At 42.7% G+C, this 23,794-nt stretch overlaps 3 protein-coding genes across 5 annotated transcripts in view; 2 read left to right on the forward strand and 1 right to left on the reverse strand.

Moving 5' to 3' along the window:
* The window catches only part of CABP7 (calcium binding protein 7), a 40,287-nt gene extending 27,150 nt beyond the window's left edge, over window positions 1-13,137 (forward strand). The window contains exons 4-5 of the mRNA XM_060785200.2: window positions 423-576; window positions 8,172-13,137. Coding sequence (XP_060641183.1) covers window positions 423-576; window positions 8,172-8,299 — 282 coding nt within the window. The 3' untranslated portion in view covers window positions 8,300-13,137. The remainder of the gene's footprint in view (window positions 1-422; window positions 577-8,171) is intronic.
* Window positions 13,138-13,141: 4 nt separating this feature from the next.
* Window positions 13,142-19,824, reverse strand: ZMAT5 (zinc finger matrin-type 5). 3 transcript variants are annotated; one of them, XM_067473347.1, is made up of 5 exons: window positions 19,537-19,824; window positions 17,261-17,323; window positions 16,407-16,487; window positions 15,250-15,434; window positions 13,142-13,851 (listed from the first exon to the last, which is right to left on the reverse strand). In XM_067473347.1, the coding sequence occupies exons 1-5, from the start codon at window positions 19,549-19,551 to the stop codon at window positions 13,722-13,724; spliced, it is 474 nt and encodes a 157-aa protein (XP_067329448.1). In that variant the 5' UTR covers window positions 19,552-19,824; the 3' UTR covers window positions 13,142-13,721. The 3 variants fall into 3 exon arrangements, with proteins under 3 accessions (XP_067329448.1, XP_060641185.1, XP_060641184.1); XM_060785202.2 differs by having other exon boundaries at window positions 15,250-15,364; window positions 19,537-19,822; XM_060785201.2 differs by having other exon boundaries at window positions 15,250-15,367; window positions 19,537-19,820.
* Window positions 19,825-19,933: 109 nt separating this feature from the next.
* On the forward strand, window positions 19,934-21,990 carry UQCR10 (ubiquinol-cytochrome c reductase, complex III subunit X). Its single transcript, XM_067473348.1, has 2 exons — window positions 19,934-20,108; window positions 21,840-21,990. The coding sequence occupies exons 1-2, from the start codon at window positions 19,968-19,970 to the stop codon at window positions 21,885-21,887; spliced, it is 189 nt and encodes a 62-aa protein (XP_067329449.1). The 5' UTR covers window positions 19,934-19,967; the 3' UTR covers window positions 21,888-21,990.
* Window positions 21,991-23,794: the final 1,804 nt, after the last annotated feature.

Below are 23,794 nucleotides of genomic sequence, written 5' to 3' on the forward strand. Positions count from 1 at the left end.
CTCCTATTGTTTATCTTTCTTGTCTTTCTTGTTGTCCTCCTCTTCCTCCTCCTACCCTTTTTCCTCTCCCAATTTCTCACCTTCTTCCTCCTTTATTTCTTCTCTTCTTCCTCTTCCTCTCCTTCTTGGCCTTCTCCTTCTCGTCCTCAACCTCACCTTCCTCCACCTATTTCTACCCTTCGTCTTCTCCTTCTCCTCTTCCTCCCCTCCTTCTACCTCTCCCTCTTCCTCCCCTTCTTCATCTCCCTCTTTTTCACTCTCTTCCTCTTCTCCTTTCTCCTTGGCATCCACCTTCTTCTTGACCTCTTCCTCCTTTTCCTTCCTCCATTTCTCCTCTTCTTCCTCTTCTCCTCCTTTCTCCTTGGTGTCCTCCTTCTTGTCCTCCTCCTCCTCACCATCTTCCTCGCCTTCCTCCTCCTTAGTGTGACATGCAAAAGCTGACAGTGGACGAGCTGAAGCGCCTGCTCTACGACACCTTCTGCGAGCACCTCTCCATGAAGGACATCGAGAACATCATCATGACGGAGGAGGAGAGCCACATGGGCAACGCGGAGGAGTGCCCCGTCGACGTTGAAAGTAAGAAAGAGCCTTTGACAGGGGAAGGATGCTGGGTCTTGTTGCCCGAACACTTACCCATCCGCATCCTGGAGAGCCATTTTGAGAAGGACCACAGAGGAAAACTCAAATATTTGGGTGCCGACTCTAATCTAGTTAACTATCTGCAAAAGTTTTCTCTGCTCAAACTGAGTAGCTTTTTAATCTTTATTTCCATTTCAGCTATTTACAATTGAACTTACTCATATCAGTGTTTCTCAACCTATGGTTTCAGAGGTCACCAAAGACCTTCAGAAAACCTATATTTTTCATGGTCTTAGGAACCCCTTTGGCAGAGAAGGCTGAAATCTCTCTGCCTGTCCTTCTCTTCCTTCTCTCACCCAGCCCCTCAGCCAAGGGGAGGGCTGTTTCTGAGACTCCAAGCGGGGAGGGGAGAGCAGGTGTGCTCGGCGCATGGCAACATGTGAAGACAAGGGAGAGCACGCAAGGCTGGAGGGAGGTTTGCCTTAGCGAGTCCATTCAAGGCATGGGGATTCTGTGTGGGAAGTTTGGCCCAAGTCTATCGTTGGCAGCATTCAGAATGCTCTTTGATTGTAGGTGAACTAATTTGAAGTAGTTTCTTTGTGCAGATAATACATAATCGTAATCCACAGTCCATAATCTTAAGCATCTCTCTGGTCTGAGCGTCTAATAGAGTCTCTGTCTAGTCTGAAAGTCCAATGGAGTCTCTACACTCGAAAATGGAGTCTGAGTCCTGAATAGTCCCAGTTCATGTGCTCTGCATCCAGAGGTGGCCCTAGGTAATTTTCAACGGTAAGCAAACAGTATTTTGCCGCCCCCCCCCCCCCCCCAAATCACTGATATATATTTTCTGTTGGTCATGGGAGTTCTGTGTGCCATATTTGGTTCAATTCCATCACTGGTGGAGTTCAGAATGCTCTTTGATTGTAGGTGAACTATACATCCCAGTACCTACAACTCACATATGTCAAGGCCTATTTTCCCCCAAGAGTGTCTCAAGAGCGCCCCTGGGCAAAATCAACTATACTGCAAATGCTTACTTTGCGTAATGGGTTGAGCCGCCCCTGTCTGCAGCCCCTCCCATAACAAAGAGCTAAGGAAAAACTGCAAACCAATAATAATAATAATAATAATAATACTTTTTTAATATACCGCTCTATCTCCCCGAGGTGACTCAGAGCGGTTCCCAGGTAAAAATCACAGAACATACAAAGTAAAAACAACATAACCATAAGTTTAACAAAACAAAATATGCATAAAAATTGTCGCCATAACACACATATATTAAAAATAATCCAGCCTGTTCAAGGCAACTTAAAAAATTTAAAAGGCCAGGCCAAGATTTGTGCAAGCCCAAAAATTCAATGCACACATATACAGTACAGTAAGCAATCTGAATTATATACAAACAAATAGCTAGTATAGGAAGCTTGAAGAAGGTTGCTATTTCCAACAAAAAGGAGCGCTTAACTCCCAAGGACTGGGAGTCACTTCCAGCGGCCGTTTTGAGGAGGGCGGTAGAGGAAAACGGAGGCATTTTCCTCTTGTTAAGGATGCCGCCCATTCCCTGTCTCCACAATGGCAGCTTGTTTGTTTGTTCCAGCATTTTCAATTCTCCTCTTTTGTTTCATTACGGAAGAACCCGTTCTGTTCCGGCTGCTGAGTGCTTTGAATATCAATGCCAGCGAAGGCCATGATTGCATTCCAAGTCCACAAGCTTTTGGCAGTCACCAAGGATTATTATATATATATATATATATATATATATATATATATATATACAGGGTTAGTCAAAATGCATAGGCCAATAAGCCATTCAATTGAATGGCTTATTGGCCTATGCATTTTGACTAACCCTGTATATATATAATAATTATCTATATAAATAAAAATGTGATGTTCGTTTGTGGGATTAACAGAACTCAAAAACCACTGGGCGAATTGACACCAAATTTGGACACAAGGCACCTAACAACCCAATGTATGTCCTTCACTCAAAAAAATTGATTTTGTCAATTGGGAGTTGTAGTTGCTGGGATGTATAGTTCACCTACAATCAAAGAGCATTCTGAACCCCACCAACGATGGAATTGAACCAACCTTGGCACACAGTTCTCCCATGACCAACAGAAAATACTAGAAGTGTTTGTTGGGCATTGGCCTTGAGTTTGGGAGTTGTAGTTCACCTACATCCAGAGGGCACTTTGGACTCAAACAATGATGGATCTGGACCAAACTTGGCACAAGCACTCAATTTGACCAAATGTGAATACTGGTGGAGTTTGGGGGAAATAGACCCTGACATTTGGGAGTTGTCGTTTCTGGGATTTATAGTTCACCTACAATCAAAGAGCATGCTGAACCCCACCAGTGACAGAATTGGGGCAAACTTCCCGCACAGAACTACCATACTTAAGGCCATCCAGTCCAGCTCCCTTCACCAGGGCAAGAAAACATAATCAAAGCCCTCCTGATGAAGAGCCATCCAGCCATAGATATAGATAGATATGATTCACACACAGAGATATAGTGTCATAGATTGGGAAGCAGGACAATTATATGTTGCATGTTCCAGATTAGGCAAACCAGACAATCTCCACATCAACACTGACATAGGAACAACAAGGAATACTGTTTGCCCACAAGCATAAAGGAATTACATATATTAGATACCATTGCTTTATTTTCCAGGTCACCAGACTGGGTCACAGCAACGCGGTGGCAGGGGACGGCTAGTCTATATAAATCAAAATGTAATGTTCGTTTGTGGGATTAACAGAACTCAAAAACCACTGGGCGAATTGACACCAAATTTGGACACAAGGCACCTAACAACCCAATGTATGTCCTTCACTCAAAAAAAAATTATTTTGTCATTTGGGAGTTGTAGTTGCTGGGATGTATAGTTCACCTACAATCAAAGAGCATTCTGAACCCCACCAACGATGGAATTGAACCAACCTTGGCACACAGTTCTCCCATGACCAACAGAAAATACTGGAAGGGTTTGGTGGGCAGTGTCCTTTGGTTTTGGATTTATAGTTCACCTACATCCAGAGAACACTGTGGACTCAAACAATAATTGATCTGGACCAAACTCTATATGAAGACTCAATATGCCCAAATGTGAACACTGGTGGAGTTTGGGGAAAATAGAATCTTGACATTCGGGAGTTGTAGTTGCTGGGATTTGTAGTTCACCTACAATCACAGAGCATTTTGAACCCCACCAACAATAGAATTGAGTCAAACCTCCCACATAGAACCCCCATGACCACCAGAGTAGGCCACAGCAACGCGTGGCAGGGGACGGCTAGTATATATATATATATATATATATATATATATATATATATATAAACACACGCACACCCTAGCTTGGCATTGCTCGGGTTATTTGAAAATGTCATTTTTTAAATTGTACGAAACGCATAAGGTTGTGAATTAACGACAACTCACATCATGCCAGGTTAACCCCGAGATGCTCCATCAGTCCTTAAAGTTTGTTATGTTGGGCAAGTTTGCTCTAGATCAGATATGGGCAAACCCAGGCCCAGAGGCAGATGCGACTCCTTGGGTTCTTTTCTCAGACCCTCCTCTCTCTTACCAAAGATTAGGAAGAAATTACTGAGAGTAAGAGATGTCAGAGAGTGACTTAGGCTGCCTGGGAGTGTAGTGGAGTCTCCTTCTCTGGAGGCTTTTCCGCAAAGGCTGTCTATTGGGAGTTCTTTGGTTGTGCCTTCCTGCATTGCAGGGGGTTGGACTAGATGGCCCTTGGGGGTCTCTTCCAGCCCTAGGATTCTATATCAGGAGAAGACAATAGGAGGTCTAATGGATACAACTGTTCTGTCCCGTCCACCATCTCAACTTGACCAAGGCCAACCCTTTTGGAATACAAACCTTTCCCATCTTTTCTTCACTTCCTGGCTCCGAAAAGAAGAGGAAGAGGAGGAAAGGGCAGGGAGGGGGCTTGGGGAGAACCCCTCCCTCCTGGCCCACCCACCCTACTCCGGCCCGCCATGAAAGTTTGCCCGTGCCTGCTCTAGATGCACCCTCAGTGGGGTGCAGGGTGAACTACAACTCCCACGATGGTGGGTCAAACCCCTCCAGTAGGTTGAGTTAGTCATAGGGGTTCTGTGTGCCAAGTTTGATCCTGGTCCACCATCACTGGAGGTCACAGTTTCCCTGGTTATGGGTGAACTACAACTCCCAGAAAAGAAGGTCAGTTTCCCAATACCCCTCCAGTAATCAAATTTTGGCATACCAGGCATGTGTGCCAAGTTTGGTCCAAATCCAATGGTGTTTGGGTTCGCATTGCTCCCTGGATGTAGTTGAACTACAACTCTCCCAAATCAAGGTGAATTTCCCACAAAGACCTCCAGTATTTTTTGCTGGTCATGGGGGCTCTGTTTGCCAAGTTTGGTCCAATTCTCTTTTTGGTGGAGTTCAGAGTGCTCATTGAATTCAGGTGAACTATAAATTCCAGTACCTATAGCTCCCCTCAACCCCCACCAGTATTCAAATTTGGGCATATCGGGTATGCATGCCAAGTTGGTCCAGATCCATCATTGTTTGGGTTCATAGTCCGCTCTGGATACAGGTGAACTACAGCTCTTATAAATGTCTCCAAAGACCACCAGTTTTTTTTTGTTGGTCACGAGGGTTCTGTGTGCCAAATTAGTTCCAGGTCTATTGTTGGTGGAGTTCAGAATGCAGTTCTTAGGTTGCAGGTGAACTATACATCCCAGTACCTACAAATCCTATAAATCATGGCGAATTCTCCCCAAACCTCTCTAGTATGTTCAGTTGCTGATAAATTCCTGTGTTTGCTGTGCACCAAGAAAAGAATAGGAAAGGGTTATGGGAGTGACAAATTCCACACCAATGGAGAGAGTAAGGAACACTGGGATGCCTGTGGTGGAGGAAACTTCTAAAATCTAGGATGAAATTGTCCTTGTATGGAAGCCTTTCTTGGGTGCTGGGCAGTATGGTGTTTATGGAGGACATTGGCAGGGCTTGTGGACATGTTTACGGTGCTTGCTATAACCTGCAGTGTCATTGGAGGGAGGGCCTTTGGTGTCTCCTAAGTGGCAGGAGCTTGTCTGTGTAAGTGGACAGCCCAGCCATACACACACATACATATTTTCAGTTTTGTTATGTGTATAGAAGATATACACACACATACACTCACACATACATATTAGGCTGTGTGATCGATGAAAAAGTTGTTTCAAAACTCATTACAAAATCAGGAGGCAACAGCCTTTCGTTTCTAGTGAAAATTCCATTAGTATAATGGGAGTTATGAAATTTTATTCCTTTTTTCATTCTCGCAATTGTGTGAGTGGGGAAACTTCCAGAGCTCTTTTCTCACTCATTTTTACAGCTATTGGGGTGAAACTTGCTACAATGGTAGAACACATTCACCACTAAGAGCCCATCAAGTTTCGGAACGTTTAACTTATCCATGGATTTTAGGGAAATTTTCAAAGTTTTCGTAAACAACATTAAAAAAAACATGACAAGAGCGCTCTCTTTGAATTTCCTACACAAGACAACTGGGATCATTCCCCCCAATTTTCAGAAATATTCATACATCTACCGATTTTGGGGAATTTTTTTAAAGTTTTGACATATCTTATTATTGACATCTCTCCTTGAATGCCTCTCTCTCCTATTAACCAATAGAATTTCCATTGAGAGATTCTTTCCCAGCCCAGTACGGAGACGGATTTACTAGAAATCTCAGCCAGTCCTCCTCTTTGCAGATTCGATCATTCATTGGAACTCTGTGACGGAGGGACACATCTTTCCCTCTCCTGATTGGGACTTCCTGATGCTGAGCAGCATTCTGGGAAACATAGTTTAGGGCAGGGCCTTTTGCATTCTCTGGCATAGGGCTCCTTGCCTTCCCAAACTACATTTCCCAGAATTCTGTGCTCTCTTCATCTCTTTCCCAGCAAACCTCTATCCTATCTAACTCCCATTCGCTCTAATAATGAGAAAGATGTTATGTTATATAAGATATATAAGAAGCAGGATATATCTTGCAATATACAAAATGAGTCCGAGTTCAATAAAAGTCTTTCAGGGAAGCCAGGAATACATCACAGGAACTAGAAATCCACAAAACATAGGAATAATCCAAGGTAAATATAGGATCATGAACACAGGAAACTCTTCCAGGCAAAACTCTTCCAAGGTACATAGACAAAGGCATGAATGTGAAACAAGAATCTTGGCAATACAAAAGCCAGGGACTTGAGAACTTGGTAACATCAACAGAAGACTGATTCCCCTATAGCAAAGTTGTCTCCTCTGAAATGCTTGGACACCTAATTTAAATCCATCCAGGCTCCCATGAAGTCATGCCTGAGGCACCTGGATTTCAAGGCCTTATCTTGAAGGTGCTTGGAAGCCCTGGTCTGTCTACTTTTCACACCTTGCTTTTTGAGACCTACTGTATATAAAGTATGGGCTGAAGTTTTTCAGCCCTTTTTTAGGCTGAAAAAGCCCCCCTCAGCTTATACTTGAGTAAAATTTATTATTTTACTCTGTTATTATTTTTTATTACATTTATTATTTTACTCCATTTATTAGGTTCTTGTGGGTTTGGAACAACAGACCTCACTACCTCTGAGGATGCTTGCCATAGATGCAGGCGAAACGTCAGGAGAAAATGTCTCTAGAACATGGCCATATAGCCCGAAAAAACCCACAAGAACCTAGTGATTCCAGCCATGAAAGCCTTTGACAATACTCCATTTATTATTATATTCTTTTACTCTTTATTATTATTTCATACTACGGCCCGGGGGCCGGATACGGCCCTCCAAGGTCATTTACCTGGCCCTTATTCAGGGTCAACCTAAGTCTGAAACAACTTGAAAGAACACAAAAACAACGACAATTATCTCATCAGCCAAAAGCAGGCCCACACTTCCCATTGAAAGACTTTTGAATAAGTTTATATTCGTTAAAATTGTCCTTCATTTTAATTATTGTATTGTTTTAAAGTGTTTTTTGCACTATAAATAAGATATGTTCAGTGTTCACAGCAATTCATTCATGCTTTTTTTCAAATTATAATCTGGCCCTTCAACAGTTTGAGGGACTATGACCTGGCCCTCTTTTTAAGAAGTTTGAGGATCCCTGCTCTAGAGAAACTTCAGTTTCACTTTCCCTGGAATGCACAGCATTGGCCGAGTCAGGCTGGCCTGTTAACTGCAAATCTCCATGAATGCTCTCAGCATCTCCCTGAACACATTCAGACACTTTATTTTGCAACCCTTCCTCCTCATAATTGTCTTTCCAAGCTACAACAATGTTATGCTCAGAAACTCTGTCCCATCTAAACCCCATCCGATCTAATAGCGAGAGGGACGTTATGCTCAGAAACTCTGTCCTGTCTAAACCCCATTCACCTTCATAGTGGGAGGGACATTATGCTTAGTAACTCTGTCCTGTCTAAACTCTATTTGCTTTAATAGTGAGAGGGACATTATGCTCAGAAACTCTGTCTAAACCCCATTCACTCCAATAGCAAGAGGGATGTTATACTCAGAAAATCTCCCCTTTCTCCCGTCTTTCTCCAGCCTGTTCGAACCAACAGATCCGGCAGACCTGCGTCCGGAAAAGCCTCATCTGCGCCTTCGCCATCGCATTCATCATCAGCGTCATGCTTATCGCCGCAAACCAGGTGTTGCGGAGTGGGATGAAGTAGCCAGGCGGGATGGCGCCGGTGGCTGGGGTTCCTTCCTTGCGATCGGACAGCTATTTGTACCCATCAACACCCAAAAGGGCCGGACCGAGGTGGGGGGAACCATGGAGCTTGGCCGCTGTTTTCTCGCAGACTCTTGGAGGGGCTCTTCTTCCTCCTCCTCGCTATCTCGGCTTCTTGGCAGATAGCATGGCCTCCTTGGGGCGGATCCGGGCCGCCCGCATGGTGGAAGTGTTACCTTTTCGACGCATGTCCAAAGTGCATGGAGACTCTCCTTCCCTCCCTCCCCTACCGCCCTGCACCCAACTCGGAGTGATGCAATACTGTGCGCTTTTATAACCAGATATTTAGAGGTATACATAAGATATTATATATATAATACATAGAGATATATATAGATATATACATAGATATATTTATGATAAGTTGAATAATCCGTTAAGCAATACACACACACCTATCAGGATTTTCTATCCAAGATTCGGACATTGCATGACCATTCACACAAGGGCTGCTGGATGTATGTACCAACCTCCGGCGCCCCAACCCTCCAAGCAGGTTCACTCCCACATCTATGCACTTTTTCCTCCTCTTCTCCCGTAATCCGGGCCTGCTTGGTGTGGATCTGGGCCGTTTGGACGGAAGGCACCAGCAAATATTGGGATGGTGCAAGAGAAATTCTCATTGTTATGGTTTGTGTCGCGGTCGCATGCGGAAGTCCAACCCGGGGTGGATTGTTCTGGGCTGAAAGGTTCCAGGGTTCGAACTTGTTCGGAGTTGTTCAGGTGGAAGGCACCAGTAAATGGTGGGATGACCCATTGTGGTCTTGACAGCATGCCGCCATGTCTCTTTTGTATTTGGAAGTCCTATCTGGGCTGAAACGTTCGAGTCTGCTTCGTGCAGATTTGGCGGTCGTTCAGGCGGAAGGCACCACCCAAATGTTCGACAGCTATGGAGGGAAAACAATGCCGTTGTGATCCAGACATCACACCGCCATGTCGCTGTTGCATGCGGAAGACCTATCTTGCTCCTGAGCCACCTTTGTGCAGATCAAGGGTCGTTCGGAAAATCCAAAACCACATTGTTGCGCTCCGGACAGCACACTGTTACATCGCTGCTGCATGTTGAAATCCTGTCAGGGATGGAGAAAAAGTTTTCCCAGGATGACTCTGGGCTAAAACATTCTGGGATCGTTCAGAAGATCCGAAATCACGTTATTGCGCCGTTATGTCACTGTCGCATGTGGAAGTCCTTTCTGGGATGGTTCTGGGCTGAAATGTTCCAAAGTTCAAATTTGAGCCTTTTTTGTGCTTTTAAGATCATTTGGAAAAGTCTAAATCATGTTATTGCGCTCCGGACAACACGCCGTTACTTTCCCATTGCATGATCAAATCCTGTTCAGGATGGAGAAATGTTGTGCTGGGATGATTCTGGGCTGAAATGTTTCAAGGTTCAAACCTGGGAGGCCATTTTCTCCTCCATTTTGGTCTCCTCCTCCATCCATTCCTTCTTCCTCCATCAGAGCTCCTCCATGGGGACTTCTTCTCCACCTGGGAGGCCATCTTTTCCATCTTGGTCTCCTCCTCCATCCATTCCACCTCCTTCTTCCTCCCTCAGAGCTCCTCTATGGGAACATCTTCTCTGCCAGTAAGGCCATCTTCTCCCCCATCTTGGTCTCTTCCGCCATCCATTCCTTCTCCTCCTTCTCCATCCATTCCTCCTTCTCCTTCCTCCCTCAGAACTCCTCTATGGGGACTTTTTGCCTGGGAGGCCATCTTCTCCTCCATTTTGGTGTCCTCCATCCAATCCTCCTTCTCCTTCCATTCCTTCTTCTTCCTTCCTTCTTCTATGGGGACATCTTCTCTGCCTGGGAGGCCATCTTCTCCTCCATCTTGGTCTCCTCTTCCATCCATTCCTTCTCCTTCTCCATCCATTCCTTCTTCTTCTTTCTCCCTCAGAGCTCCGCTAAGGGGATGTCTTCTCCTTCTGGGAGACCATCTCTTCTTCCTCCTCCTTTCATTCCTCCTTCTTCTTCATCCATTCCTCCACCTGTATTCCTTCTCCATCTTCTCATCCATCCATTCCTCCACCTCCATGCCTTCATCTTCTTCCTCCCTCAGAGGTTCAAACCTGAGCCTTCTTTGTGCAGATCGAGGGTTGCTTGAGAAATCCGAAACCACATTATTGTGCTCCGGACAACACACCGTTATGCCGCCGCCACATGTTGACCTATCAGGGACGGAGAAACGTTTTCCCAGGAGAATTCCAGGCTGAAATATTCCAGATTTCGGACAGATCTGGATTCATCCAGAAGATCCAGAGTCACGTTATTGTGGTCCAGATGGTGCGCAGTTACCTCGCCGTCACATGTGGAAGTCCTATCCAGGTTGAAGAACATTCCCTGGATCAATTATGTTCCAGAGTTAAAACTCGAGATTGTTCTTTATGGACCTTCAGTCATTTGAAGCTGTCCGAAATCACATTATTGCGGTCACCACGTCATAGGTGGTGTCGAAATATTTCGATGGACCATCTCTCACAGTATCACCATGACGTGTATGTATATACAAGGCTGGGGAGGCCCTTCGTCTTGATGAGCAATTCCCCTTTCTATGGAGCGCAACATCGGGAGATCGGGGCCTCGTTTAAGCTTGGAATGTTGACAAGAAATTGAGGGTTTTGACCCATCTCAATGGTGTTTTCCCCATATTGAAGATGGCTGACCGACCGAAGAACGAAAATCAGAATTGTGCCTTATTTCTAATTTGACTCACAACGGCGTCCGTCAGTTCTTGTTAATGCTGGGGCTTGGTTGGAGAGACTGTTGCTAAGCCTGCTAAGCTTCATTTCTGTGAATGTATTATTGATTTTTTGTGCCATTCGTCAGAAAGAGAAAACGATATCGACCACGTTCCTTGAGTGTCGAAAACCGAAGTAAAACAAAGTGTAAGCGGATACAATGATCCCGTCACTTAATATATTCAAACGTTTTCTGGTTTAGTCGTGTCTCACCAGAAATTGAACTTGTTGATGTAATATTTTCACCAAAATTGGATTCAGACCCAAAATTCTCACAGGGTTGTTTTCTATAGGAAACAGCATTATTATGTGCAGAAAAAATACGACATTCTATGCAGAAAAAAAAAATATTCTGCAAAGAAAATTGCGCGAAATCAATATAATTTCCTGTGCAGGGAAATTTTATTCTGGTTTTATTTCAAACTTTAAGGTACCGGAAGTAGAAGCAACTCCTTAAAGAGTTCTACTGAAGTCTGGAATTAAATCCAGAATTAGAGCTCGAGTTAGAAAATGAATCAAAGAGATAGAGATGTACCATGATTTACAGTCAGAGTTAGATGAGAGTGCGAGTGAGTTAGAAAGTTACAGTTAAGAGTTAGAATCGGTTAGAGTAAGTTAGAGAGTTAAAGTGAATGACAGAGAGTCAGTTAAAGGTTTAGTGTTAGAGCAGTGGTTCTCAACCTGGGGTCCCAGATGTTTTTGGCCTTCAGCTCCCAGAAATCCTAAGAGTTGGTAAACTGGCTGGGATTTCTGCGAGTTGTAGGCCAAAACACCAGGGGAAGCACAAGCTGAGAACCACTGTGTTAGAGTGATCATGAAAGTTAGATGTAGAATTAGAGTTAGAGAGAGTGAGTGAATAGTTGGGACAGGGTTAGAGCTAAAGTTAGTGAAAGAGTTAGGGTTTGATGTAGAATCAGTGTTAGAGTGAGTTACCTGGCATAAGTTAGAGAGTTGAGGTTGAACTTAGAGTTGGTTAGAGTTAGAATGACATAGTTCAGGCTAGTGTTAGTTGGGATTTAGAGGCAGACATAGAATTAAGTAGAGTTAGAATGAATTGGAGTGAATGAATTCGACAGTCAGTTCGAGTTAGAGTTAAGAGAGTTTGGGTTTGATATAGACTAGAATTAAAGCATTAGACTGAGTTAAGTTTAGGGCTAGAATTATAGTTATTTAGAGTGATTGAGAGAGTTAGGATTAGAGTTAGTTAGAATTAGGGTTAGATGTAGAATTAGAGAGTTAGTTAGAATTAGGTTAATTTAAAATTAGAGTTCGAGAGACTGAGTTAAAGTGGGTTTGTGAACTAGATGCAATAATAGTTGGGGAATTAGACTGAGTTTGAGTGAGTTGGACAGGGTTAGAGTAACAGTTAATTTGGAGAGGATTTAGAGAGAGTGTTGGAAATAGTGAAGGTAAGAATTAGAGTTGGTGAGTTAGATTGAGTTAGAGTGGGGGAGTTGGATGAGAATGAGAGTGAGAGGGAGTTAGAGAGTGAGAGGGAGTTAGATTGAGTTACAGTTAGAGGGTGAGACTGAGCTAGAGTGAGAGTGACTAAAAGTGAGCTAGAATTAGATTGAGTTGCAGTGGTTCTCAACCTGTGGGTCCCCAGGTGTTTTGGCCTACAACTCCCAGGAAATCCCAGCCAGTTTACCAGCTGTTAAGATTTCTGGGAGCTGAAGGCCAAAACATCTGGGGATCCACAGGTTGAGAACTACTGAGCTAGAGTTAGATTGAGTTATAATGAGAGGGAGTTAGATTGAGTTAGAGAGTGAGAGTGAGATTGAGCTAGAGTGAGAGTGAGAGTGAGTGAAGGCCTGGCCTTCCTCCTCCGCAAGGGCTGGTCCGCTTCCCTCCTTCCCTCCCTCCGTCCAATGTCTCGGCCTCACTGGATCTTGGGAGTTGTAGTCCGAAAGGCCAAACCCCGAGATGTTTACATGGTGCCCTGTATGTTCCCAAGGAGCGTTTGGAGAGGAATGCCTTGTTTTGTTTTGCCTCTCAACCGAGCAATATTCGCCGCCATTTCTAATAAAAGGAATCCATCATAACTGCTTGTTTCTAAGCACACTGCTGCTCTGTTTATTGCTTTGTTTATGGGAACATTAATTCACTGTGTCTGGTTCTGATTAACCAATTGATTGATCAATCAATTATTCAATCAATCAATTAATTGACGGTGTAATATCAACACTAGCCATTTTAATGCTTTGCCTCTCTAATTAAGTTAATATCCATTAATTTGTCTCACCTGGTTCTGATTAACCTATTGATCAATCAATTAATCAATCAACTGATTGATCATTTGATCAATTAATCGATTGGTGGTTTAATACTGACACGAGCCATTTTAATGCTTGGCCTTTTTAATTAATATCCATTAATTCGACCCGTCTGGCTCTGTTTGACCAATTGATCAATCAATCAATTGATTGATGGTTCAATGCCCACAATACATTGCCTTTTGAATTAATATCCATTAACTCTTCGCAATTTGGAGGAATGTTTATCACCTGCCATTCAAACGCATGGATCCAAGAGAAAAACCGATCAATTGATCAGAAGTAAAAATAAATAAACAACGTCTGGTGGATCAATAGCAAAATGAGAGACAAATAGATAAATATGTTGTAGGTCAACCCCAATGGAGATCCCGGGGGACCGCCCAGCCACCAAGAGGGGGCGCCCTCAGCGAAGGGGGGAGGCTGTGTTCGGGGGGCCACCCCAGGGGCTGCTGGAAAGCCACTTCTTCCTCTGGGAGGGAACTGTGTGGAGGAAGAGAAAAAGAGCATTAGGAAGGCTCCCATTGCCGAGGAATCATATGCAGGCCGTATCTGGCCCACGGACTCAAAATCCCCATATCTTTCATCCCAACAGGGCTCAAAAAATGTGCATTTGTGTATTGGATCCTACCAACAAGGATATATTTGCCATATAAAACATATGGCTCATATATGAGCCTATATATAGCATATGGGCCATATGTGACCCGCAGACTCAAAATCACCATATTTTTCATCCCAATAGGATTGGAAAATGTACATTAGCAGATTACATCCCAGCAACACAGCTATATAAAACAGATACCTCACATATAGCATATAGGCCTATGTGGCCCACGAACACAAAATTCCTGTATTTGGAATACCAACAGGGTTGGAGAATGCACATTTACGGGTCACATCCCACCAACACAGCTATATTTGCCATGTGGGACATATAAAAACTATATCATACGGGCCTTATAGGCCTGCATACTAAAATTCCCATGTTTTCAATACCAACAGGATTGGAAAATGTACATTTGTGGATCAGATCCCACCAACACGACCACATTTTCTACATAGGACATAGAAAACATATGGCTCACATATGGCATACGGGCCGCATGTGGCCTGCAGACTCAAAATTCCGTTGTTTTCTCCTTTGTGGGTCACATGTAGCAAATATAGCCATATATATGTAGCCATGTTATATGCTATGGGCCATATATATGCTATGGGCCATATGTGGCCCACTGACTTAAAATCATCTTTTTTTTATCCCAATAGGGCTGGGGAATGCACATTTGTGGGTCACATCCTGCCAACACAGACATATTTGCAACACGGGACATGTAAAACATATAGCTCAGATAAAGCATATTAGCCACATACAGCCCGTGGAATTCCCTTTTGTTTTCTTGTCCCAATGGAATATCAAAAATGTATTTTTGTGGGTCACGTCCAACAGATATAGCCATATATACAGCCCTGTTAGGCATGCGGGCCATATATATGGTACGGCTATATGTGGCCCATAGACTCAAAATTCCCTCTTTTGAACCCCAACCAGGTTGGAAAATGCACATTTCCAGGTCACACCCCCACCAACATGGCTATATTTGCCATGTGGGATGTATAAAATGTATTGTTCAGATATAGTATACGGGCCACATACAGCCCATGGAATTCTATTTTGTTTTCTCCTTCCAATGGAATATCTAAAATGTATCTTTGTGGGTCAAGTCGAGCAAATATAGCCATAGTCCTGTTATGTCCATGGGCTATATACATGCTACGGGCCGTATGTGGCCCATGGGCCCAGATCCCATTCCCAGGGATTGGGAAGTATGGCCTATATCCCTGAAGCTTGTTGCGCCCTCCAAAATGGCAATTCTGTACCTCTTGGTCTCAGTGGCCCGTAGCCGCTTGACCCGCTTTTCCAGCCAGTCCTCGATGTTGCCTGGTGGCCTGGCTGTCTCAGTGTCGCTCTGGCGGTCTGCAGCTCGCTTTTCTTCTGCTGAAGAGAAGAAGGAGGAAACCAGATCCAGAGAGGAAGAAGAAAAAGAAGGGCCTCTTTCCTTCCCCTTTAGAAAAAAAATATTTAGAAAAGTATTTGCGAAAAATATGTTTAAAATATCAAGAAAAATAATTGTAAAAATATTCACAAAAATATTTATTAAAAATATTTAGAAAAATATTCACGAAAAATAATTGTTAAACATCTTTAAAATATATTTAGAAAAATATTAACAAAAATAATTGTTAAATATCTTAAAATATATTTAGAAAAATATTCACAGAAAATATTTGGAAAAATATTCAGAGAAATGTTCACAAAAATATTTTGAAAATATCAAGAAAAATATTTGAAAAAATTGATAAAAATGTTTGTAAAAATATTCACAAAAATATATTTAGAAAAATCTTCACGGAAAATGTTTGTAAAAATATTCAAATAATATTTCTAAAGATATTCGCAAAAATATTAGTAAACTATCAAGAAAAATAATCAGAAAAATATTTGTAAAAATACTCATAAAATATATTTAGAAAAAAATATTCAAGGAAGACATACCAGCAGCACATACTGAAATACCAGCAGCACATACTCTTAAAGGGAGATGCACTGCAAGTATAAATGCAAGAAAAATAATCAGAGAAATATTTGTAAAAATACTCATAAAATATATTTAGAAAAAATATTCAAGGAAGACATTGGTAAAAATATTCGTGAAAAATATTCATTAAAATATATTTAGCAAAGAAGAAAGAACTCTGAGAAGAAGGCCTGCTCTCGCACCAAGGCCTGGTTTCCTATGCATGTAAGTATAGAATGCTTAAAATGCTCTAATGCTATCATTACTTTTAATGAGACTTCCCAAAAGCCTTCCTGCCAATCTGAAATACCAGCAGCACATACTCTTTAAGGGAGATGCACTGCAAGTATAAATGCAATGTAAGCACATAGGTCCACGGGAGGCTAAAGACACAAGGAATCTCCTGGTCCTTTAAGGAGTGGATTTTGAGTGGTGTTTTCCTTCCCACTGCACACTTACCTCGGACATGCTCCTCCAGCGCCTGCAGATCAGCCTCCACCAGGTGGGAGAAGCGGCAATTGGAGCCAAAGTCGCACTGACCTGGAAGCAGGAACAGATCTTTTGTGAACATTTAGGAAAGTATATGTGACAAAAATATAGTCACAGAAAATATTCACAGATAATATACACAAATATATATTTGGAGAAATATTCAGAAAAATACATTGAGAAAAATACTCATAGAAATATTCACGAAAAATATTCAGAAAAATATATGTAGAAAAATATTCATGATATTCATAAAATATTCACAAAAATATTAGTCAAATATTCAGAAAGATAATTGTAAAAGTATTCATGAAAAATGTATTTAAAAAACTATTCACAAAAACTACTCATATAATATTCACAATATTCGTAAAAAGATTCATGTAAGTATTCACGAAAATATATTTAGAAAAATATTTACAAAATATTCATAAAATATTTACAAAAGATTAAAAATGTTCAGAAATATATATATAGAAAAATATTCACAAAATATTCAGAAAAATATCAACAAAAACATATTCACAAAAATATTTGGAGAAATATTCAGGAAAATATTCACCAAAAATATCCATAAAATATATATATTAAAAATATTCACAAAATATATTCATAAAATATTCATGAAAAATATTTGTAAAAATATGCATGACCCTTGTAAACATATTCACAAAAGTATTGGTAAAATATTCTGAAAAATATATTTAGAAAAATATTCATGAAAAATATTCTGAAAAATATCAAAAATATTTGGAGAAAAATTTAGAAAAATATTTGTAAAAATATATTTGTAAAAATATTCATGAAAATATTTGAATCCATACCTGTTTGGAGGAACTTCCTGCAGGGCTTCTTGTTCTGCTCCTCCTGCAGGACAGCAGCCGCATCTATGCAACATTTTAATTTACAGAAATTAGCATATTGGTTGTTCCAAGGGAAGGGGAGGTTTTCTTGAATGTTTCCAGATACAGAGTCCACAGAATCACATTGGAGGACCAAACGTATTCCTAGAGAGGAGGCTCCTTTACGCTCTACAGCCACTCTATAATCTGCTGGGGTCAGTTTCATTTGAGGGGAAATGGCCCCTCTAGGAACTTCCTAGGTCCTCCAGGCAATTCCATGGTAGGCTTTCCCTGGAGGTTTTATTGTTTTTAATATATTTATTATTGTGTTCTTGAATATTTATCATCATTATTATAGTATTATTATTTTATTTACCACTCTATAATCTAATATATCATTATTATCATCACTCTATTATTATTTATTATATTATTATTTTATATAATTATTATATTATTATATTATCAAATTATTATTTTATCTTATTATATTTTCAATGTAAGTCTATTACATTATTATTATATTACTATTTTATCATATTATTATATTATCATTATTTTCACTCTATTCTTGGAGCCCCTGGTGACGCAATGGGTTAAACACCTCTGCTGGCAGGTCTGCCGACCGAAATGTCAACGGTTCGAATCTGGGGAGCAGGGTGAGCTCCTGTCTGTCAGCTCCAGCTTCCCGTGCAGGGACATGAGAGACACCCCCACCCCCGGATGGAAACACATCCGGGTGTCCTTGGGCAATGTCTTTGAGGAGGGCTAATTCTCTCACATCAGAAGCAACTTGCAGTTTCTCAAATTGCTCCTGACAAGGGAAAAAATATTATTATTATTACATCAGAATTATTATTACATCATCATTATTATCCTCACTATTGTTATATTATATTATCAGTATATTATTATATCATTTATATTATTATATAATTATAGTATCATCATCACTCAACAACATTTTATTATGGTCCAAAAACCCTTATTGCTCCGTAAGTGTACAAAATATAGTGTACAAAATAGGAGCATAGTGTCTAGATCTAGGGAAGTCATGCTACCCATGCTCTGTTCTGCTTTGGTTAGACCACACCTGGAATATTGTGTCCAATTCTGGACACCACAATTGTTGACAAACTGGAATGTGTCCAAAGGAGAGCGACTAAAATGATCAAGGGTCTGGAGAACAAGCCCTATGAGGAGCAGCTTAAGGAGCTGGGTATGTTTAGCCTGAAGAAGAGAAGGCTGAGAGGAGATATGATAGCCATGTATAAATATGTGAGAGGAAGCCACAGGGAGGAGGGAGCAAGCTTGTTTTCTGCAGCCCTGGAGACTAGGACGTGGAACAATGGCTTCAAACAACAAGAGAGGAGATTCCACCTGAGCATTAGGAAGAACTTCCTGACTGTGAGAGCCGTTCAGCAGTGGAACTCTCTGCCCCGGAGTGTGGTGGAGGCTCCTTCTTTGGAAGCTTTTAAGCAGAGGCTGGATGGCCATCTGTCAGGGGTGATTTGAATGCAATATTCCCGCTTCTTAGCGGGGGGTTGGACTGGATAGCCCATGAGGTCTCTTCCAACTCTTTGATTCTATGATGCTAATGTTTTATGTACCATTTTAACTAATGGTTTATGTATTTTAATGGCTTAATGGTTTTTTGTATTTAATGGTTATTGTCTTTGTTTATATGTAATGGAGTCGGATTGCTGCCAATGTAAGCCGTCCTGAGTCCCCCTTCGGGAGTAGAGAAGAGACGGGGTAGAAATACCAGAAATAAATCAAATAAATTGTATAATATTATCATTTTATTATCGCTATATTATTATATTATTACATATAATTATTATCATCACTATATATTATACAATATAAAATATAGTGGTAATATAATATATAGCGATGATAATAATTATATGCAATAATATAATAATATAGTGATTATATTATTTTTATATTATACATATATTATCATCACTATGATTATATTATATTATTATCACAATATCATTATCTTTGTATTATTATAGTATCATTATCTTTATATTATTATTGTATTATTATTTTTAAATAATAATAAGAATATCTTCATATTTTTTTATACTTTGATCAATATTATTTGTTTCTTCTTCTTCTTTGGCCTGGACGTAACCATAGAGCGGCGTGGGGAGGACCAGAGCTCTTCATCCCTAGCGCGGCAGGAAGGGCCCTGCCGCTCCCTCCATCCCTCCCCCCGCCTCTCTCTCTCTCTCTCTCTCTCTCACCCCGGAAGCGGTCATACCAGGCCTTCCGGGCCCGGATGTGCTGGACTCCGTTCAGGTGCTTCTTCCGGTTGTGGAGGTTGTCCTGGAAGGAGCGTTCGCAGTAATCGCAGAAGTAGCGCTTCCCCATCTTTCCTGATGCCGAAGCCGAAGCTCGACTTTCATAGACGAAGCGCTCTCTTCCGCAAAGCCCGCTGGGAAATGTAGTTCACAGAGGAAGCTTTACTATGAGCAGCAATGGAGGAAGGACTGCCTTTCCCAGAGAGCAGCGCGTTTAGCTATAGAGGGGGAGGGGCGTAAATGCGCAAGCCTTGCTGGGAGGAGCAGTCATTGTGTTGACAGCGAATAGCGATGGAGGGCGGAGCATTGCGCAAGGGGCGGCTTTTCATTAGCCGATTGCCCCCGCGCATGCGCCCTGCAGAAAGAAATCCAAAATGGCGCTGAGCCGGCGGGTGTACAATTTGCTCTTTCGGCGGACGTCGACCTTCGCGCTCAGCATCATCGTGGGCGCCTTGCTCTTCGAGCGGGCCTTCGACCAAGGCGCGGACGCCCTCTTCGAGCACCTCAACAAAGGGGTAAGCGTTAGGCCTCACCACGAGTCGGGGGGGGGGGTCTGGGCCTCGCTTGAATCCCAGGCCGGGCCGCGGGGAAGGTCACCCGGCTCGGTGATTACGCCGGGACGCGGCTTTGAGGCCTAGAGCTAGGCCTTGGGATTGTTGAACCTGTGCCTCGCGTGAATCCCAAGCCGGGCCGCGGGGAAGGTCACCCGGCTCGGTGACTACGCCGGATCGTGGCTTTGGGGCCTCGAATTGTTGACAGATACGAGGGTGTATGGTATTTTGATGTTCATTTCGTTCAGTCGTTTCCGACTCTTCAGAGACCTCATGGACCAGCCCACGCCAGAGCTCCCTGTCGGCCGTTACCACCCCCAGCTCCCTCAAGGTCAGTCCAGTCACTTCAAGGATGCCATCCATCCATCTTGCCCTTGGTCGGCCCCGCTTCCTTTTGCCTTCCACTTTCCCCAGCATAATTGTCTTCTCTAGGCTTTCCTGTCTCCTCATGATGTGGCCAAAGTACTTCAACTTTGTCTCTAGTATCCTTCCCTCCAATGAGCAGCCGGGCTTTATTTCCTGGAGGATGGACTGGTTGGATCTTCTCGCAGCCCAAGGCACTCTCAGAACTTTCCTCCAACACCACAGTTCAAAAGCATCGATCTTCCTTCGCTAGGCCTTCCCTAAGATCCAGCTCTCACATCCGTAGGTATAGAGTAGTGTAATACTCCTCGTATAGGTATTCAATTTATCCACATTGCACATAAGTATACGCTTAACATTGTAAGTGGTATACCTCACATAAAGCTGTACATATAGGTAGCGCTTACTCTAATTTTAAAATTAAAATAAGCGTTACCTATATGTACAGCTTTATGTTGTTGTTGTTCATTCGTTCAGTCATCTCCGACTCTTCGTGACCTCATGGACCAGCCCACGCCAGAGCTCCCTGTCGGCCGTTACCACCCCCAGCTCCCTCAAGGTCAGTCCAGTCACTTCAAGGATGCCATCCATCCATCTTGCCCTTGGTCGGCCCCTCTTCCTTTTGCCTTCCACTTTCCCCAGCATAATTGTCTTCTCTAGGCTTTCCTGTCTCCTCATGATGTGGCCAAAGTACTTCAACTTTGTTTCTAGTATCTTTCCCTCCAGTGAGCAGTCGGGCTTTATTTCTTGGAGGATGGACTGGTTGGATCTTCTCGCAGTCCAAGGCACTCTCAGCCTTTTCCTTGCCAAGAAAACTAAATGGACCAGTACAAACAGCTTTATGTTAAGTATGCATTATTAACCTAATTTGAAACCTTGGTTACACTTGAGAATCTTATCAAGTTTGGAGTAAAATTGTGTGAGGTATGCCACTTACTATGTTAAGAGTATACTTATGTGAAATGTGGATAAATTGAATACCTATACGAGAAGTATTACACTACTCTATACCATACACCCTCTTATCTGTTTACTGTATATTATAGACATTTGTGCGTTTAGTTACCTCGAATTGTTGAGCCTGTGCCTCGCGTGAATCCCAGGCCGGGCCGCGGGGAAGGTCACCCAGTTCGGTGACTACGCCGGGACGTGGCTTTGGGGCCTCAAGCTAGTCCTTGGATTGTTGAGCCTGTGCCTCGTGTGAATCCCAGGCCGGGCCGCGGGAAAGGTCACCGGCTCTTCTGCTACGCGAGGCCATGGCTTTGAGGCTCAGACCCCACTGAGATAATTCTGTAATGTTTATTTGCTGTTCTTGTGTTTCCTGTTGTGCAGAAGCTGTGGAAGCACATCAAGCACCGATATGAGGTGACGGAGGAGTGATGGAGGACGATGACCAAGGAGGCGGGCCCTAGGATGGCGCCTGGGATGTGAAACGGACTTCTCTCTCTAACTCGCTGAGATAAATAAAACATGTCTTCCAGTTCCTGCTCTCTGGCTTGGCAGTGATTCTTCTCAATGGGAAAGGGAGGCCTTGGCTTTTTCCTTATTTGTAGATCTCATATGCAATCTATATATATATATATATAATGGTTCCTGTCGTAATGAGTGGCTTAAAAACAAAAGAACTACTGGGCCAATACCCACCAAATTTGGCAACAAAACTCCTCACCATACAAGGTGTGATCATCAATAATAAAAAAACAAAAGAAAGAACTTACAAATCCTAAAAAAGGAGAAGATGCTACTGGGCATGCTTACAGGGAGGGGGAGTGCGCGCGCTCGCACACACAGGGAAGCTCCACGTGGTGGAGCCTGTGCTGGCAACGGCCTGAAGTCAGCCTCAGCTCCTTGAGGTTCTGCAGCGGGAAGGCATTCACCAGCCTGACCAAGGCAGCTGGAGGCAGAGAGGCCTCTTCTTCCTCCTTCTCCCGCCTGCCTTGGAAATCAGTATGCCGGAGGAGAAAGAGGAGGAGGAGGAGGTCCGATTTAGCAGCAGGAAGGAAGGCAAGGCCAAAGAAAGGAACTTCCATTTTAATGCTCTGCCGTGCAAATTGTAGTCCACACTCTTTCCCTTTTTCATCCCCTTCCTTCCTTCCTTCTATTCCTTCTTGCTCTCTCCCTCATCCTTCTCTCCCTTCTCTCTTCCCCCATTTCCTTCCTTCATGTCTTCCCTTCCTCCTCTCCTCCCTCATCCTTCCCCTCTTTCCTTCTCTCTTTCCTCCTTCCCTTCTTCCTCTTTAGCTCTCCCCTTGGGTGCTGCCATCATGGGTTCCAGTAAGCCCCGCCCCTAATGAAGCAGAGTGTGCCAAGGAAGGAAGGAAGGAAGAAAGGGGAGAGCCCAGTTCTGCCTCCTCATTAATTGCAGCTGAGCTGGACATCCAAGCAGCCCCCAAGGTCAATTTCCACCAGAATTCACATTTGGCCAAGTTGAGTATTCATCCCAAGGTTGGTCCTGATCCAGCTTTCTTTCCCACTGCTATCCGGATGAACAATTTCTCCTCCCCCTCCTCATTCTCTCATCCACCCCAACTCCTCCTTCCTTCCCTCCTTCTTTCCTTCCCTTCCTTTCTCTACTTCCTTCTCCTTCCTTTAATTCTTTGCCTCCCTGCCTTCCCTCCCTCCTCTCCCTCCTCCTTCCCTTTCCTTTTCTCCATTACTCCTCCCACCCTTTCTTTCCTTCCCTCCTTTCCCTTCCTCCCTTTCTTTCCTTCCTCCCCCCCCCCACAACATATATAATTACAATACTTATTACTGTTATATATACTGCTATATAATACAGAAATATATATATATTATTGCTATATGTATTACTATATAATATGTTACTACTATATATTACTATATTAAATAGACTTATAGAATAGAGTTAGAAGGGACTCTACCGTGTTATTGGGGGAGAACAGACAGGAAAGAAGGAAGGAGGGAAGGCAGGAAGGAGAGAAGGAAGGAAAGAAAGGTACCAAAGGAAGGAAGGAAGGAAGAAGATAAGTAGAAATGAAAGGCAGGAAAGAGGTAAAGAAGGAAGGAGAAAAGGAAATAAAAAGTGAAAGAAGCAAGGAAACGGAAGGAAGAAATTAGACAAAGGAAGAAGTAGAGAAAGGGGAAGGGAAGGAAGGAATGAGAGAAGGAAGGATGAAACCAAAGAGTGAAAGAAGGAATGAAAGAAACAGGTAGAGAAGGAAGAAAGGAAAAAAAGGGGAAGGGAAAGAAAAAGGGGGGGGGGAAGGAATAGGTTGGTACCTCTCTTTCATAACAGTCCAGATATCTACCTGTACTTCGAAAATTCT

The sequence above is a fragment of the Anolis sagrei genome, chromosome X (assembly GCF_037176765.1).
Source record: "Anolis sagrei isolate rAnoSag1 chromosome X, rAnoSag1.mat, whole genome shotgun sequence".
Taxonomy (NCBI): domain Eukaryota; kingdom Metazoa; phylum Chordata; class Lepidosauria; order Squamata; family Dactyloidae; genus Anolis; species Anolis sagrei.